The sequence below is a fragment of the Plasmodium gonderi genome (assembly GCF_002157705.1).
Source record: "Plasmodium gonderi DNA, contig: Chr12, whole genome shotgun sequence".
NCBI lineage: Eukaryota > Apicomplexa > Aconoidasida > Haemosporida > Plasmodiidae > Plasmodium > Plasmodium gonderi.
Window position 1 is genome coordinate 2396065 of NW_021628937.1, and position 15505 is coordinate 2411569.

At 27.0% G+C, this 15505-nt stretch overlaps 5 protein-coding genes across 5 annotated transcripts; 2 read left to right on the top strand and 3 right to left on the bottom strand.

Annotated features, from left to right (window-relative positions):
* Positions 1-1486: 1486 nt before the first annotated feature.
* PGO_125000 (aminodeoxychorismate lyase) lies at positions 1487-2440 on the top strand (the record flags this gene model as incomplete). Its single annotated transcript, XM_028689290.1, has 1 exon — positions 1487-2440. The coding sequence occupies one exon, from the start codon at positions 1487-1489 to the stop codon at positions 2438-2440; it is 954 nt and encodes a 317-aa protein (XP_028545091.1).
* Positions 2441-3753: 1313 nt separating this feature from the next.
* Positions 3754-8594, top strand: PGO_125010 (hypothetical protein, conserved; the record flags this gene model as incomplete). The annotated part of the gene is made up of 3 exons (XM_028689291.1): positions 3754-3990; positions 4141-8360; positions 8483-8594. 3 exons carry the CDS (start codon positions 3754-3756, stop codon positions 8592-8594), a joined length of 4569 nt encoding a protein of 1522 aa, XP_028545092.1.
* Positions 8595-8754: 160 nt separating this feature from the next.
* Positions 8755-9271, bottom strand: PGO_125020 (hypothetical protein, conserved; the record flags this gene model as incomplete). The annotated part of the gene is made up of 2 exons (XM_028689292.1): positions 8755-8909; positions 9097-9271. The coding sequence occupies 2 exons, from the start codon at positions 9269-9271 to the stop codon at positions 8755-8757; spliced, it is 330 nt and encodes a 109-aa protein (XP_028545093.1).
* A 287-nt stretch (positions 9272-9558) lies between these two features.
* PGO_125030 (hypothetical protein, conserved) lies at positions 9559-9735 on the bottom strand (the record flags this gene model as incomplete). The annotated part of the gene is made up of 1 exon (XM_028689293.1): positions 9559-9735. The coding sequence occupies one exon, from the start codon at positions 9733-9735 to the stop codon at positions 9559-9561; it is 177 nt and encodes a 58-aa protein (XP_028545094.1).
* A 1544-nt stretch (positions 9736-11279) lies between these two features.
* Positions 11280-12953, bottom strand: PGO_125040 (cysteine proteinase precursor,vivapain-1; the record flags this gene model as incomplete). The annotated part of the gene is made up of 1 exon (XM_028689294.1): positions 11280-12953. One exon carries the CDS (start codon positions 12951-12953, stop codon positions 11280-11282), a length of 1674 nt encoding a protein of 557 aa, XP_028545095.1.
* Positions 12954-15505: the final 2552 nt, after the last annotated feature.

Below are 15505 nucleotides of genomic sequence, written 5' to 3' on the forward strand. Positions count from 1 at the left end.
AAATATCTTACAAAAATAATATAATATAAATTTCAATATACATTAGGATTAAAAAAAAAAAAAAAAAAAAAGGCCAATAAACCCTGTGATGGACATTTCAGGGTCATATGTCTTTTTCCTTTTTACCATTGCGAAAAAGGCTATAATTAATTAAATTTGGAATAAAATACATCTTCGTAAATTTTAAAAGATGTTGCAAAAAAGAAAAAGCGTGGAAAAAAGAAAAAGTGTGGAAAAAAGAAAAAACGTGGAAAAAAGAAAAAGTGTGGAAAAAAGAAAAAACGTGGAAAAAAGAAAAAACGTGGAAAAAATTAAAAATGTGGAAAAAGAAAAAATGTGGAAAAAAAAAAAATATATATGCACATGTAAAAATACATGAGCTCAGTTTTAATATATAAATGTGGTGTAAATAATTGAATATTAAATAATGCATTTGACTTTTTTTCTTGCCTTGGGTAAGGGCATATTCCGCAAATATGTTTTAAATGCAAGAAAAGGAAAAAAAGTCAACATTTTGTTCCTGTTTAAATTTTATATTATTTTATTTTTATTTTAATTTTATTTTTTTTTCCTTCTAGGGAATTATTTGTGTTCAGTTTTTTCACGAACATAAAAGCGTTACGAAACAAAGAGTAAAATCTATATGCATAAAAATTAAATCTATACAAAAATAAAAAGAAATTTTATAGTTCTCTTCAATGCATAATTTTACTTTTAAATTGGAGAAATAGACTATCGTTGTTCCTTCAAAGACCTAGTATGTTGAGGGAATATCATTTAATTAATTAAAAAAAAAAAATAATAAATTATGCTAACTTTCTTTTGTTACCATTTTTATATTTTCAAAACTGTACTACTGAGCTTTTTTTTTTTTTTTCTTCTTTTTTGTAGCATTAAGTTTAACAAAGATTAGAAGATTAACTAAATCCACATTGTTGCATTTTACCACCTTTATAATCCCTTGATGTGGGCTCACATACACGTGTTTTTATACATAGAATGAATTCACGATGACAACAAATGTACTATGATGGTATGAATGCAAGTGCTTGTGAACATATGTATGTTTAAGCTTTAGCTTCTTCTGTAAATATGAAAAAGAAATTCACTCCAATAATGGAAAATATGTTTACATAAAATTGCGAGAATTGACTTTCACTACATTCTGATTGTGTGTATTTCTTGCATTTTTACATTCGTATATTCCCACGTTCTTACATACTTGTCCTTTCATGATTTATCCGAATTTACGTACAAGACTAATGGATTTGGTTTATTTCCATGAACTTGATTTAAGCACAAAATAAGGAGACCCATATGATTCTCTCCATAAAATTGATGAATTAGTCAAATAAAACATACTTACCAAAGAATTTGTATTATCCTGTTTATACGCAAATGTAGAAAATTTTTTCCTATTGTTTCTGTTTCTGCTTTTGTTTTTGTGAATATTTTAATTTGCCCACATTATACAGAATAAAAAAGAATGGCAATTTTCATAAAGAATAATGTGCCATCGCTAGTCGATATGCCAGCCCTGGAATTCATTAAATTGGGAATACATGGAGTGTACACTACCATGAAAACAGTAACATCGTATGAATATATTTTTAACTTTACCTTACACATGAAAAATTTGCATATGTATGCTACGAACTTTCTCAAGTTACAAATAAATGACAATAACAAAGAATGTATAACGAACATTTTACAGAGTTTAACATTAGAGAATATATGTAAATATAGTAGCAGAAACATCAAGACAGGTTTTGAATTTTTAAATGCATTAAATGATGACTCAAAAAAAAAACATTTTAGTGAAAATTCTAATTATATGGTAATGGTTACGATAACATGGGATATAGTCAATAATAAAAAGTATTCTTTAAATGTGCCATTTTCAATTTTGTGTTATATAAAATGTCTACCAAGACATAACAGTAATGTGCAAATTGATATCATGTGTGGGGAAAGAAAACTGCCAAATATAAAATACTCAAATGTGTTTGATATTCGAGAAAAATTATTAAAATTAAAAAATGAAGATAGTAACGATGTTGTTCTATATAACGAAAAGGGTGAAATAACGGAAGGGTTAACTTGTAATTTTTTTTGTTTTTTTGAAAATATTTTGTATACAGCAAATGATGAATATGTTCTTAAAGGGACCACACGAGAACAAATAATAGACTTGTGCGAAAAAGAGGGGATTAAATTAAAAAGGGAATCTATCAACATAAGAGATGTTGAGCTTTTTGAATTCTGCTTCATATGCTCAACAACTAGAAATATTTTACCCGTTAAAAAAATAATACTATATTCGGAAAATAAAAAAACATTTGAAAAGGATGTCAATCACCCCGTTTTACTTAAATTACAACAAAAATTAAAGGAAGCAATCGAAAAAAAGAAAGAAAAATATGATGCATACATCTGCTAGAGGGAAATGTGTGATATGAAAAAGTATATACACAATCTTTATATATATGTTTATTCTGTACACACCTCTACATATGTATGAATCTTATACCATTTGTGAAAGCAGTTGTTTCCCATCTCATCCCCCTTTTTTTTTTTTTTTTTTTTTTTTTTTTTTGTTTCGAACGTCTGACTTGTGAGTATTTTTGAAATATGCCTTGAGTTTTATGTGTTATAAAATTAACCCATATTTTTCTTTCGGTTTGTATGGCGAATATGTTAATTTCTTACCTTATTTTTTATATTTTCAGAAGGCTCATGAGCTCATTTTATTTTGATACACCAGCTCGATGCATCATTTGAGTTCCTCATTTCAGTGTATTCATTCCGTTCATTCCGTTCAATTCGTTCATTTCTTTCATTCCGTTCATTTCGTTCATTTCGTTCATTCCGTTCATTTCGTTCATTCCGTTCATTTCGTTCATTCCGTTCAGTTCGTTCATTCCGTTCATTTCGTTCATTCCGTTCATGTCTCACATTTTGTTCTTTTCTTTTTATTTCACTACTTCACTACACATAACACCAATTACGTTGCTTGAAAAAAAAAAATAAGGAAATGCTTAAATGATTGAATTATGTGAGATTTAATTATATGATCATTCTTTTATTTATCTATTTCTATTTTTAAGAGCTCATACAATTATAGCATAAAAAATACATTTTCCCTTTTTAATGTTTTAAAACTTTATAAAATTAACGTTTTTAAAAATTCTTTAAAAGCATGCAATTTCAACATCCCCCAATAAATCCGAATTTACATCACATTCTTGCTTTTATGAACATTTTTTGTCTGTGATATTGTATGTGTACATGTTTTTAAACTTGTTTACTTATCTGAATATATGTATACATATATTTACAATACTTTTTTTTTTTTTTTTTTTTTTAAATGTGAATTACACAAAATGAGTTTTCTTGAATGTGTTCAGAAAAACTACAAAAATTACTTCACGCAATTTAACACAATTTAAGAAAGCTTAAATTGATAACTTATAATTGACACTTAAGAAAATGTAATTTAAAATTGTTCTCATCGAGATTACATTCAGTTTTATTTAGAGGTAAAATATATATTACATATGGATTTATATGAAAATATATATACATGTATTTGTTTACAAATACATATACATATTTTCTGATAACCTTTATGCAGTACCCAAGGGAACCCCATTGCATAAACAGCCTTCCTGCTGCAAAATGCATGATAATATATGTTTACTAACAAAATCGAATAAAAACTAAAAAAAGCCCATATAGTTTTCATTACAAGTCATGTCTACAATTATGTTTTGCAAAAAAATGTTTAAATCTTTAAAAAAAAATAGTTCGTGTATCGTTTTCTTCTTAACAGTACTCTATTTATATTACACATATATCTCCTTGTTTTTGTCTGTGTTAAACAATACCTTATTCTACCTGTTTGTGAACATTTTATTGTTCTACATATGTTTCAATTTTGTTGTAAGGGCTTTGACATACCCCGGGAGTCTGTTTATATACTTCCACAAGGTAAACAGGGGAAAAAACGGAAAATTAAAAAAGAATAAAAAAAACGCATAAACATAAACGTGTAAACAAAAATGTTTAAATGAAAACGTCACATTTTTATATACAATTTCCCTTCACCATCGCCCCCCTTACTACCCATCCTGCATGTAGACAAATTATGACAATAAAGTTGAACTATGCAAATTTTATATGAAGGAATCCGTAAAATTGTCACTTATTATAAGTGAGCTTCGAATAAATGTTAAGGAAATACTTAAATGTGAAAATGAACCTAATAGAAATCTTAAAATTAAATTAGAGCAGCTGTTTTCAAGTAGTAATAACAAAGATAACTATTTTAATTTTTTTAGTAGTTTATACATATTCTACACCCTATACATTAGTTATTATCTGTATGTGAATTTAGAAGAAAATGTAGACTTCACTGATGAACAATTAAATTTTTATTACTATTTAAAAATTTTCATGATAAAAATAAATGAATTGAAAATATATATACATCAAGATGACATACTATATCCGGAAATGCTTACAGAAATATCAATACACAAGGATATCAACAAAACAGTACATGAGTTTATAAGTAAGAAAAACACTACATATAGACAATTTTATGAGAATATCATAGAAAAGGAAAGAGATACAAATTTGCAATACCCAAGATGGATATTCAACGTATGGAAGTATATATCTAACAAGAAAAATGAAAATGAATGTAAGATCCCGGAGGAACGTATGAAATTGATATCAGAAAAGGTGAATGAGAAAATTCATAGCGACCTGAGCAGCACATATAACAATTTATTCCATAGAAGGAACGGTAATAGGAAGGAAGAAGGATTAATAAGCAGCTATTCTGAGGAGTATAAAAAAATGTGTAACATTTCCAATTACAACATAAAAAGTGAAGATCATAATTTGAAAAATAAAGAGAATTCTACAAATGAAATGCATTCTAATTACGTCGATATAAATATTTTGAGCCTATTTCATCATGAAAATTATGAAAAATCAATTACTCATGTCAATTATAAAAACTTTTTCATGATTATACAATGCGAGAATGTTTTGAAATTGTTAGATGATTTAACATTTTTTTTGAATAAACTAGGTGAGCTTTTTAAACTAAACTCATTAAAAGAAAGTATAGACATAAAAAAACTTCCCATATACATTAATAATTACATAAAAAATCACATAGCAGGAACATTGGATTTATTTAAATATGAATTGATTTATAAATATTATGGAAAGCAGGAATATTTGGTGATTAATAAGGAAAAACTAGATTGTATGTTTATACCATGTAAGAAATTTCTAAGTGATAAGATGCAAAAATATATGAAGTTGATAAAAACGATAGGAAAAAAGGGGTTATACGATATGTATAATATGAATACTCACTGTAATAGTTACATTTATTTAAATGCCTTCAATAATGATTTCTACAATTTCATTTATCATGATGATTATTTACATGATATACCAGTAGTGTTATATTTTAATCCAAATGCAGCATATTATGAATTAAATGCTTGTTATTCTGAATCACTTAAATTTTATATAGAAAACAATATGAACGTTTTTGTTTATAATTATCGAGGTTACAGTAAATCAAGCGGTTACCCAAATTTGAACAGAAATAATTTAGATGCTTTAAAAATTGCAGAATATCTTTTATCAAAAAAAATAAAACATTTAGGGTTACATGGAACATCTATCGGGGGCCCCTTATGTTCATACGTGTCGTATCATTTATGCAATTTTAATGAACAAAATAAGAACTCCGAAATTTTGGGAAAACTATATAAAAATGAAGCACACATGAAAATCACTAACAAACAAATAAACAAAACGGTAAGATTGATGAATAGGAAAAAAGACAAAATTCTAAATATTCTATTAATCCCATTTAAATATATTATATTACTGTTACACTTCATTATATTATGCAAGCTAAAAGTAACCAACATAAGGATAAAGAGAAAGATTAATATGAACAACAGAAAAAAAAAAAAACTTCGAATCAATGGTGATAAGCTCAATAATGGAAGTGATGATAACAATAGGAACAATAATAACGACAGTAATTATTGTAATAATAGTAATAACTGTGAAAATGTACAAAAGCCAAAGATATCCTTTGTATGTATTGACAAATCGTTTTACAATTTCGAAGAGGTGGCAAAATACATGCTAGGGGAATACGCCTACAACATTTTGCAGTTTACCTCGTATAAACTAGATATAACAAAATATTATATGAGTTCCAATGTGCCCAAAATATTAATTTATGATAATAATGACGAAATAATTCATTATATGTCAAATGTAGTTACAGGTGTGTCAAAAGGAATATCTAAATTGTATAAAAGTGATCAGGGGAAAGTAGGTTGTACCAAGGATTTTAGTGAAAATGAAGAAAATCTATTGCCCTTGATAACTAGCTGTTGTGATGATGAGATGGATGCAGAAAGGGATGACTTAGCTATGGCACAGAAAATGATTTATCACAATTTATGCACTAATGAGAAGAATCAGGATGAGAAGAAGCAGACGGAATTGCATAAACGGAATGGACAGGAAGTGGAGGAAGAAACGGAGCACTATAAAAAACGAATCTTTTTCAAGAGTCCAAATGAAAATATGACTTTTGTTGATCATCTAATTATTGATGAAAATGTGGACAAATGCTGGTTTGATAATAAACTGAAAAAACTAGATATGGAGCTGTTTTTGCAAAGCTGGAAAGTACTAAACGATTGCATTTTGTTTTTGAATAAATCTTCTACTACGAATAATTCTTTCATTTCCATAGGTTTAGAGACATATAAATTTATTATGTCTTTATATAATTATAAGGAGCATAATTTAGAAAAGCAGACGCACAATGCTATATATTGTATTTATAATGATAATATAAGTTTCATGAATAAATTTAAAAAAGTAAACTGTAACTATGAAGATTTTTTAATGTCAGAGTCTATGTATAAAGAAAGGTGTTCTACCAAAGATAATATATATGATATGCTACAGGAAAATGAAGATTTTATATTTGAAATGGATAAGCTTGATAAAATATTGAAAGATTTATACATGTCCAAAAGGAAAGAAGTTGAAAAGGTTCATTTTACATATAGTGGGTTCTTTTTAAAAAATGATTACTTATATAATTACATAAATACAAAAAATAGAAAAAAGGATGATCCTGCTTTTAATATAGAAGATATGGATATTATAAATTTTTTAAATGAGTTTAGTGATTCTATAACTGAAATTGTAAATACAGTAAATTATAATTTGAATTCATGTGGACAATTATTTAGCGAATTGAATAATGTACTAGAAAAGGAGAAAATATGTTTTTTAAAATCTTTTATTTTTAGAATGAAGGTATATGGATCGTACCCTTCTCAATGTTTCCTTTCATCCTATGAACAACAATATTGTAATTCTATTTATCAAATTCCTTTTATTTTATCACAATGCTTTGATCAAGGTGATCTAAACGGGAGGACAAAAATGAAAAATGATAAACATTGTTTTATCAATAAAGAAGGATCTGACGAACCCTTGTCTGATGGGGAATATTCGAACAGCGATTGTGAAAATGTATATTTCTTACGTACTAATTTGGAAAAGAGAACAATCAAAATTAAAGGAAAACGAAATAAAGACGATTTTCAATTGAATAACAAGTGTACACAAGATTTTAACTGCAGTATGTTTCCTCCCTATGTGATAGTAAAAAAGTCCATGTTTTTGCACGATTTAATTATATGTTTGAATTATTTTAAGAAAGATGGTGGTTCCTCTTTTGGATCTTTGAATGTATTTTATAAACTAGAAGAGAATACATACATAATAGATATAAAACAGCTATATCATGCTTTAGAGGAAAAAAACAAGGATAATACGATTCTCCTAAAAAGTAGGAATTTTCTTCATATATTTTCAAACGATGTTGGAATTAATATAAATAATGCTAATTTATCGAATGAACTAGAAAAATATGTAAGCTGGATGCGATTAAACAATAGAATGAGTGTGTGTAAAATTTACCTTACTTTAAAAAATGAATTACAAAAAATGAAAAATTATTCCAAAAGTTTAGCTACTGAGTATACTTCCATTAACCAAAACACAAGTATACATTTTATCATTTTTTTGATTTATCGTATATTAATTTTTAAAAAGTTGTTAACTCATACGTATATTATTTACACTTTTTTTGAACGTTTAACAAAGTCGTTGGATGTGAACGTGAACTGTCACGATTATCATAGCACAAACATAGACCTAACTACCCTGGTCCCCATATCTCGCTTTGATGTTTCCTATAGGGAAGCTTATAAGGTTTACTCTCCCAAGTAAGAAATTTTGATTAAGCGAAGCATGATCGTCTTTTTGGCACTAGCATACTGCACATATCTAGAGGATGTTACTATATTTTACATAAAAAAAAAATCCTTACTCCCACCTCCCCTTGCAGAGTTTTGGGTTGTCCTTTGCTCGTAAACTGTGGACATAACGGAAGTATGAACAAGGAAAATCTAGACTTTTTTGGTCTTTGCCTGGATTTCTATCTAAAAGAGTACATATAAGTTAGGTTCGTAAAAAGAAAGAAAAAAAAAAAAAAAAAAAAAAAAAAAAAACGAAATGGAAAGAAGAAAATATGGGAACAAAAAAAGGCGAAACAATGCAAAGCAATTACTTTACATGTATTTCTCCAAACATTTGGGAAAAATCCCTTTTTTTTCCCTTCTAGGTATAATAATTCCATTGTGGTGATACAAAAAAGACGAAAGAAACTATCCCAATGGTGGAACCGATTGTAGCAAACAGAATAGCATTTTTGTATTTACGTCTTTCGATACTGAACAATCTTTTTGTTTTTGAAATATGTGAGTAATTCAAATCTGCGTGTAGGAAACATGCATTAAAAGGTGTGAAAAGTTGTGTATAGGAGTAGTTAAAACGCAAAGGAGGAGGGTGCACTAGTATATATATATTTTTAGTGTAACAAATAGGAGGTGACAATGCTATGCATGCCAACAGGCACGCATATTTTCCCTCATTCTCTCTCCACCTAGTTACTTTGCATACCATTTGTTTTTATGTCATATTCTTTAAAATAAACATAATGCTCCTTTTTATTAATTTTATCATTTGTGTATATGCTTTGTATTTTGATATTTTTTAATATAGACTGATACGAATTATCACTTTCCTTTTTAAACACACGCTTTAATTCCCTCATGAATGAATTCATATTTTTCATTTTTTCTTCAATTTTTAAAATAAAATGGAATAATTTTATATTTTTATTTCCCTTTGGGGTAGTAGTACAACAAATATCAAAAATGCTATCACACTAATGGGGTTTATACAACACATAAGGCGAAGGAGAGTAAAATTTCCTCTAAAATTAGCTTTTCCTTTTTGTGGCATTAAAAATAAAATAAAAATATGTTTGTGCAGAAAACAATTTACGTAATTATTATCAACATTATTCATTTTCTTATATTTCTGATACATTTTTTTTTTTTTTTTTTGTCCCTTATTGTCCTATAAATTATCAGCTTTCCATTTTTTAAAATTTGCCTTTTGTCTTTCTATGTCTTTTAATACACCCTCATATCTTCTTCTATAATCCGAGTATTTTGTTGTTTTTACGTAGTAATATATTCCAAGGCTTAAAACGCAAGACGAGAATAGTAGAAACTTCCCAGTACGTTTTTTCATAATATTTTTTTTTGCTTCAGGAAATGAGGGTGTTGTGCATGCCTTTCTTACGGATGTACTATTATGTTATATGTCTATGATTATTTGTTGTAACTTCTTCAAATGGTAAATGTCGTGAAAGCGTAACAAAATGAAAGAAGCAGAACAAAGTGAAAAAAAAAAAAAATCCTCTAAAATATTGTAAAAAACGGTTTGGTCTTATACTTCCAAACTGCTTTTGTTTTGGCACGCATATAAGAATGCTAGCATGAATTTGTTTAACCTAACATATATGTATTCATTGTTGCGTTTTTTAATTATTTCATTTTACCATTTTTGTACTGCAACTTTATTTATTTATTTTCACAATTTTTCATATTTTCATATTTTCATTACTTTTCCTATTTGCAGATTTTTTTTTTTTTTTTTTTTTCTTGCCAGAATTTCATTTAATATTTTCTCTCCCTATTATACGAATGGATTACGCATCCTTAAGAGGTCTGGCTGCTTTGTAACATTGATGGGTGTATCAACTGTACATAACCAGTATGATTTTCTGCACAAACCGGGTACTATTTAAAATGTTCCAAAATTAAAAAATTACGAAAAAAAAAAAAAAATCTTAAATCCGCTAGCATATAATGCATAATGAACATTCGGAACAACATGACTTGACTATACATGCCGACACATTTTATTGATATACAACACGAACACATTTGTAACATTTGCTTAATGCGCTCTAGAGAGATACACTACTCAGTATTGAAAAATATGTTTTTTTTTTTATTTTTTTTTGCTCATCTGGGGCTGGTATACCTGATAAGAGATAGCTTAATTTTTTTGCCTTTGTTTTACTTCTCTTATATGCATGTGAAAAATATTTTGCACAAAAGATGAGAAAACTCCCATTCCCAATTCTTACCTTTTAAAGGATAGTATAGAAAAAAATTTATTTTAAGCGAACTTGTTAAAAAGAAAAAAAAAAAAAAATAGAAATGGTACAGATTAAAATTTTTATTTTATCATAAGCCTAAAGCCTTACATGTATAATAGGGGGGCGTAAGGAAATGTAGCTAATTCATGAGGGGTTAAAAAAAAAAAAAAAAATTAATAAAATAAATTAACAAAATAAATTAACAAAATAGATTAACAAAATAAATTAACAAAATAGATTAACAAAATAAATTAACAAAATAAATAAATTGAATACTTAAAAACATAAAATGTCAATGATTGCATATAAATATTGGACTCAAATCAAAAGAGGTACCAAAAAGGAAAAAAGTAATTGAACACGGAAGGGACGACACTCGCATATATATATATATATATGTATACACTTTGTAAGCATTTATTACAGGGTTAAACCACACGGTAAAATATTTTTCATGTATATGCACTTTAAAAAAAGGCTTGTCTAACTAAGACGCGATTTATTAAATCGTTTAGGCCAAAACGGGTTTACACATAATGTATAGAAAAGTGCTCTAATCAGGGGAAACACGACACTGGATTACAAAAAAACCTTGAAAAATGAATCAATGTTTTCCTTCGGAGCAGTTTTACAAAATTGGATAGAAAACTTCGATACCGATACCACAAAAAACATTGTCTCCTTCTTTGTTTCTGCTAATTCTCATGAATCCATTTTCTCCCCAATTTTTACTCCAAGAGTTTTTGATAATCCAATAGTATTTGATATCATCAGTGGCATTATTATGTGTGGTATCTGTTCCATCTTTCATGACACTTGTGGAACTTTCAATAGCACCATTTTTTTGAAATATTTTGCTACTACGTACTTGGCCATAGCCAACTAAAAGAACAGAATGGTTTAATTCTTCTGTACAAGTACCATTAAATATTCCTCCATCATAAAAACTGAAATCATCTGTCACACCAACATTAACAGATACAGGACCTACTTCATTCAGAGCACGTATTAATTCATTTTCCATTACCCCACCAACAGATGATAATGTAACTTTATTTTTACACCTATAATTTAAACAAAATAAATTATCCATAGCTCTATATTTATATTCATCTCCTAAACATATTCCATTTTCAATGGCATATATAAAAGAGTAAAATGGATGTCCACCATCACACCCGAAATTTAATTTTGAGCAATCTACAACTTCTTGTTCACTTAGCGTTAAAATAGTTTTGTTATGTTCCTTTGCATACATACATTCAACATTTCCTACACTAGCGAATGCCCAACAGGAACCACATAATCCTTGATCTTTTGGTTCATGTACGATTCCCTTTTCTCGATAATCTAAATTTTCTGGTACGGAAGCAAAAAGGTTTGAGTTCCCAAGTGTCAATTTATTTTTTTTATATTTCATATGTAAACTGAATGGTGTTACATATTTTTCTTTCAAATGATTTGGTATTGGTAATAATTTTTTAAAGTATTTTTCAAAATCTTTTTTTGAATAATCACCGAATTGATTTATTTTCATTTTATAAGTATGATTCATTTTATTGTGATTTTTAATTTTTATATAATTCACCTTGAAGTTTTCGTATTTTTCTATTTGTTCATTTATGTCTTTATAATTTCTGTTATATTTTTTCATAAACTTTAAAAATTTCGATGCATATTTCATATTGAACAATATATTTTCTGTATTTACTTCACTCAATATTTTATCATCGTTCTTAATACTTTTCAGACCTCCAGTCGTTCGGAAATTACTGAGCAATTTGTTTCCCTCTTCATCATTGTTTTCTGATTGTTTTTTTTTTTTTTTCTTTTCATTTATTTTATTTTTTAAAAGTACATGTAGCATTTTTGCAAAGTCTTCTTTATTTTCATCATTTATATTGAAGATAAAATCTTTATATTTCTTCATCAGTTTTATATTATTACCTGCTGCATTTTTTCCTTCGTTCATTTTGTTAGCATCATCAATTGCGTCCTTATTTTCCTTTGGATATTTTGAAAAAATAAATTTCAATGCTTCTATTTCTTCCTTATTCAGTATATCTCCATCATTAGTATTTCTTAAAAGATCATTTAAATTACTACTTTCATTAATAATTAACTCTTTATTCGATGTCGTGGTTAGGAATAACAAAAACATACCACACATCATAAACGTTAGAATTGCATATAGGCATAATTTTAACATTTTCCTTTCACTTTTTTTGGTAAGCATTTGATTTTTGTTCAGGGCCTCTAAACTCGATTTGGTGAGCCTCATCAATTTTATATCTCTAACCATTTTGTATAAGAGTACGAAAAATATTTTAAAAAAAAATGGAATATAAATGTACAATTGTATATGCAAGCGTTTTTAATTACCCTTTTGTGGTAAAGTTATTAGTAGCTAAGGAAATCATCGGAGCACAGGAAGAGGTATAGCAGCTTTACAGGGTTCAAAATGGTAAAAATATTATTACTCCTGTTTTTTATATTCATATGAATACAAGTACACATATAATAATATATACATATATATGTATAATATGGCCTATATAAGACTACAAAATATATATATATAAAAAAAAAAATATATAGTGGCCATCCAAATTAAAACTTTGACGTAACAGTTTTTTTTAAAAATTCTCCCATTTGATACATGATAAAGATGGAATATATGCATATAAATATATGCTTATAATATATGTATATAAATATATGCTTATAATATATGTATATAAATATATGCTAATAATATACGTATATAAATATATGCTAATAATATATGTATATATATATATATGCATATAATATATATATATTATATATGTATATGCATACGTGTATATTATAATATTAGTATGGATACAAAAAAAATATCATCAATGGTAAAACGAAATGATGGGGGAAAAAAAAAATCATCATCAGAAAAAGCAAGCCGCAAATTAATTTCTTGTTTTATTTTATATAATTTGATTTTTTTTCTTTAAACCCGAAAAAAATTATAGAAACAACTTATACTTTAAGGAGGCAAAGGGACCTATAGTTTGTTTTATTTCACCAGCGCGATTGAGGAGCACCTATATGTTTCTCCTTATACATGTGCTATATTCTCTGCAGTTATTTTGTGGTAATTATGGATAAAACTGTGCTTCCGTATGTTTGTATGTTTTCATAAAAAAAAAAAAAAAAAAAATTACTGACTCACTGACTCAATGAATGAATAAATAAATAATAATTGAAATTAAATGCTAATATGTAAAAATAAAAAAGGAAAAACAAAATGCAATTAATGCTTAACTAGAAAATATAAAATTAAGAAAAAAAAAAAAAAAAATAAAAAAAAAAAAAAAAATAAAAAAAAAAAAAAAAAAAAAAAAAAAAAAAGAGAAAAGAGCATGCCTAATAATCCCCCGTTTCACATTTAACTAAAGTGGAAGCATTTTAAGAACAATCCCATATATTTAGTTTAGCGTAATGTCTCTGAATTTGTCGAGACACTTAAACGATAGGTAAAAAAAAAAAAAATGCTGAAAACTAGTGTTGCAAATAAGCAATTAACTGTGACTAATTTCGACTTGTGAAATTTCGGAAGATGTTAAATAAGGAAAAAAAAAAAAATGAAGCTGTGCACAAGGGGAAGAAAGAAATTGACCTCATTGTTTTGTTGTGGTTTCTCTAAAATTTAAGCATACATGTAGTTGTAGTGTTAAGGCTGCAGAGTTGCAGTACTACAAACACAGGAAAAATATTGCTATGCAAAAAAAAGAAAAAGATACAAATAATAAATAACAAGTGCTCATGTGTCCATTCACCCTATTTTTTTTCCATCATTCTCACGAACCACATAAAATATAACCCACAAAATTAAAGACAAAGCCAAAATGCTTATAATCTGCACATTTTTGAAAACTACAAAACTGTGAAAAAGTCTCTTATAATTATACATACAACATACGTGAAATAATGGGTGAATGTCTTTCAATTTAATACTTATTTTTTTTTTTTCTTTTTTTTTTTTTTTTTTGCTTAATTTTGCATTTGAAATATTCTAACGTTCCAAAAACAAGAATATCATTTTATTGAAGAAGTAATTTTTATAAAGCCATGAAAAAAAATCTTTAAAAGGGTTGCCAAAAAGAAGAAAAAAAAAAGTGACATAAAATTTAATAAAATAAAATAGTGCCAAATACAACGGTTTCTTTTTTTTTGTTTCTTTTCCTTGCAGTTCTTCACCATTTTTTACATGGGTGTGAAACTTAAAGTTTTGTTACAAAACAAGAAAAAAAAAAATATATTAAAATTATTTGAAAAAGCAATTATTGACATGAACGAATCAAAATGCCTATATATATATATATATATATACATATATATTGTTCGATGTACGACAGGCATCGTGAAAGTGTGAAGAAAACGAGGGGATATATGGATTGGTAATAAAGGACGTGCAAATGAAAAATATACACAAGTACAATGTCATGTGTTCAAATTACGTCCTTTTTTTTTTTTTTTTTTTTTTTTTTTTTTGCTGCAAAAAAAAAAAATTAAAAATAAAAAAGGTTGAAAAAAAAAAAAAAAAAAAAAAAAGGCAAATTAAAATGTGACAAAGTAAAATAGGGGAAAACAAGACATGAAAAAAAGCCAGGCAAAGAAAAATTTACGAACCATAACGTAAAATGAATGTGTTTGAAAATAAAAGATAGAAACTGTAAAAATAAAAGTCATATAAAAAGGGAATTTCCCATAAAAAGTTCCAACATTGGAAAAACATGTTATAGCAAGTGTCACCTATTTATAAAGATTGTTGGATTGTCCGACTGTTGGGTACATATAAACATTCGCGAGAGAATT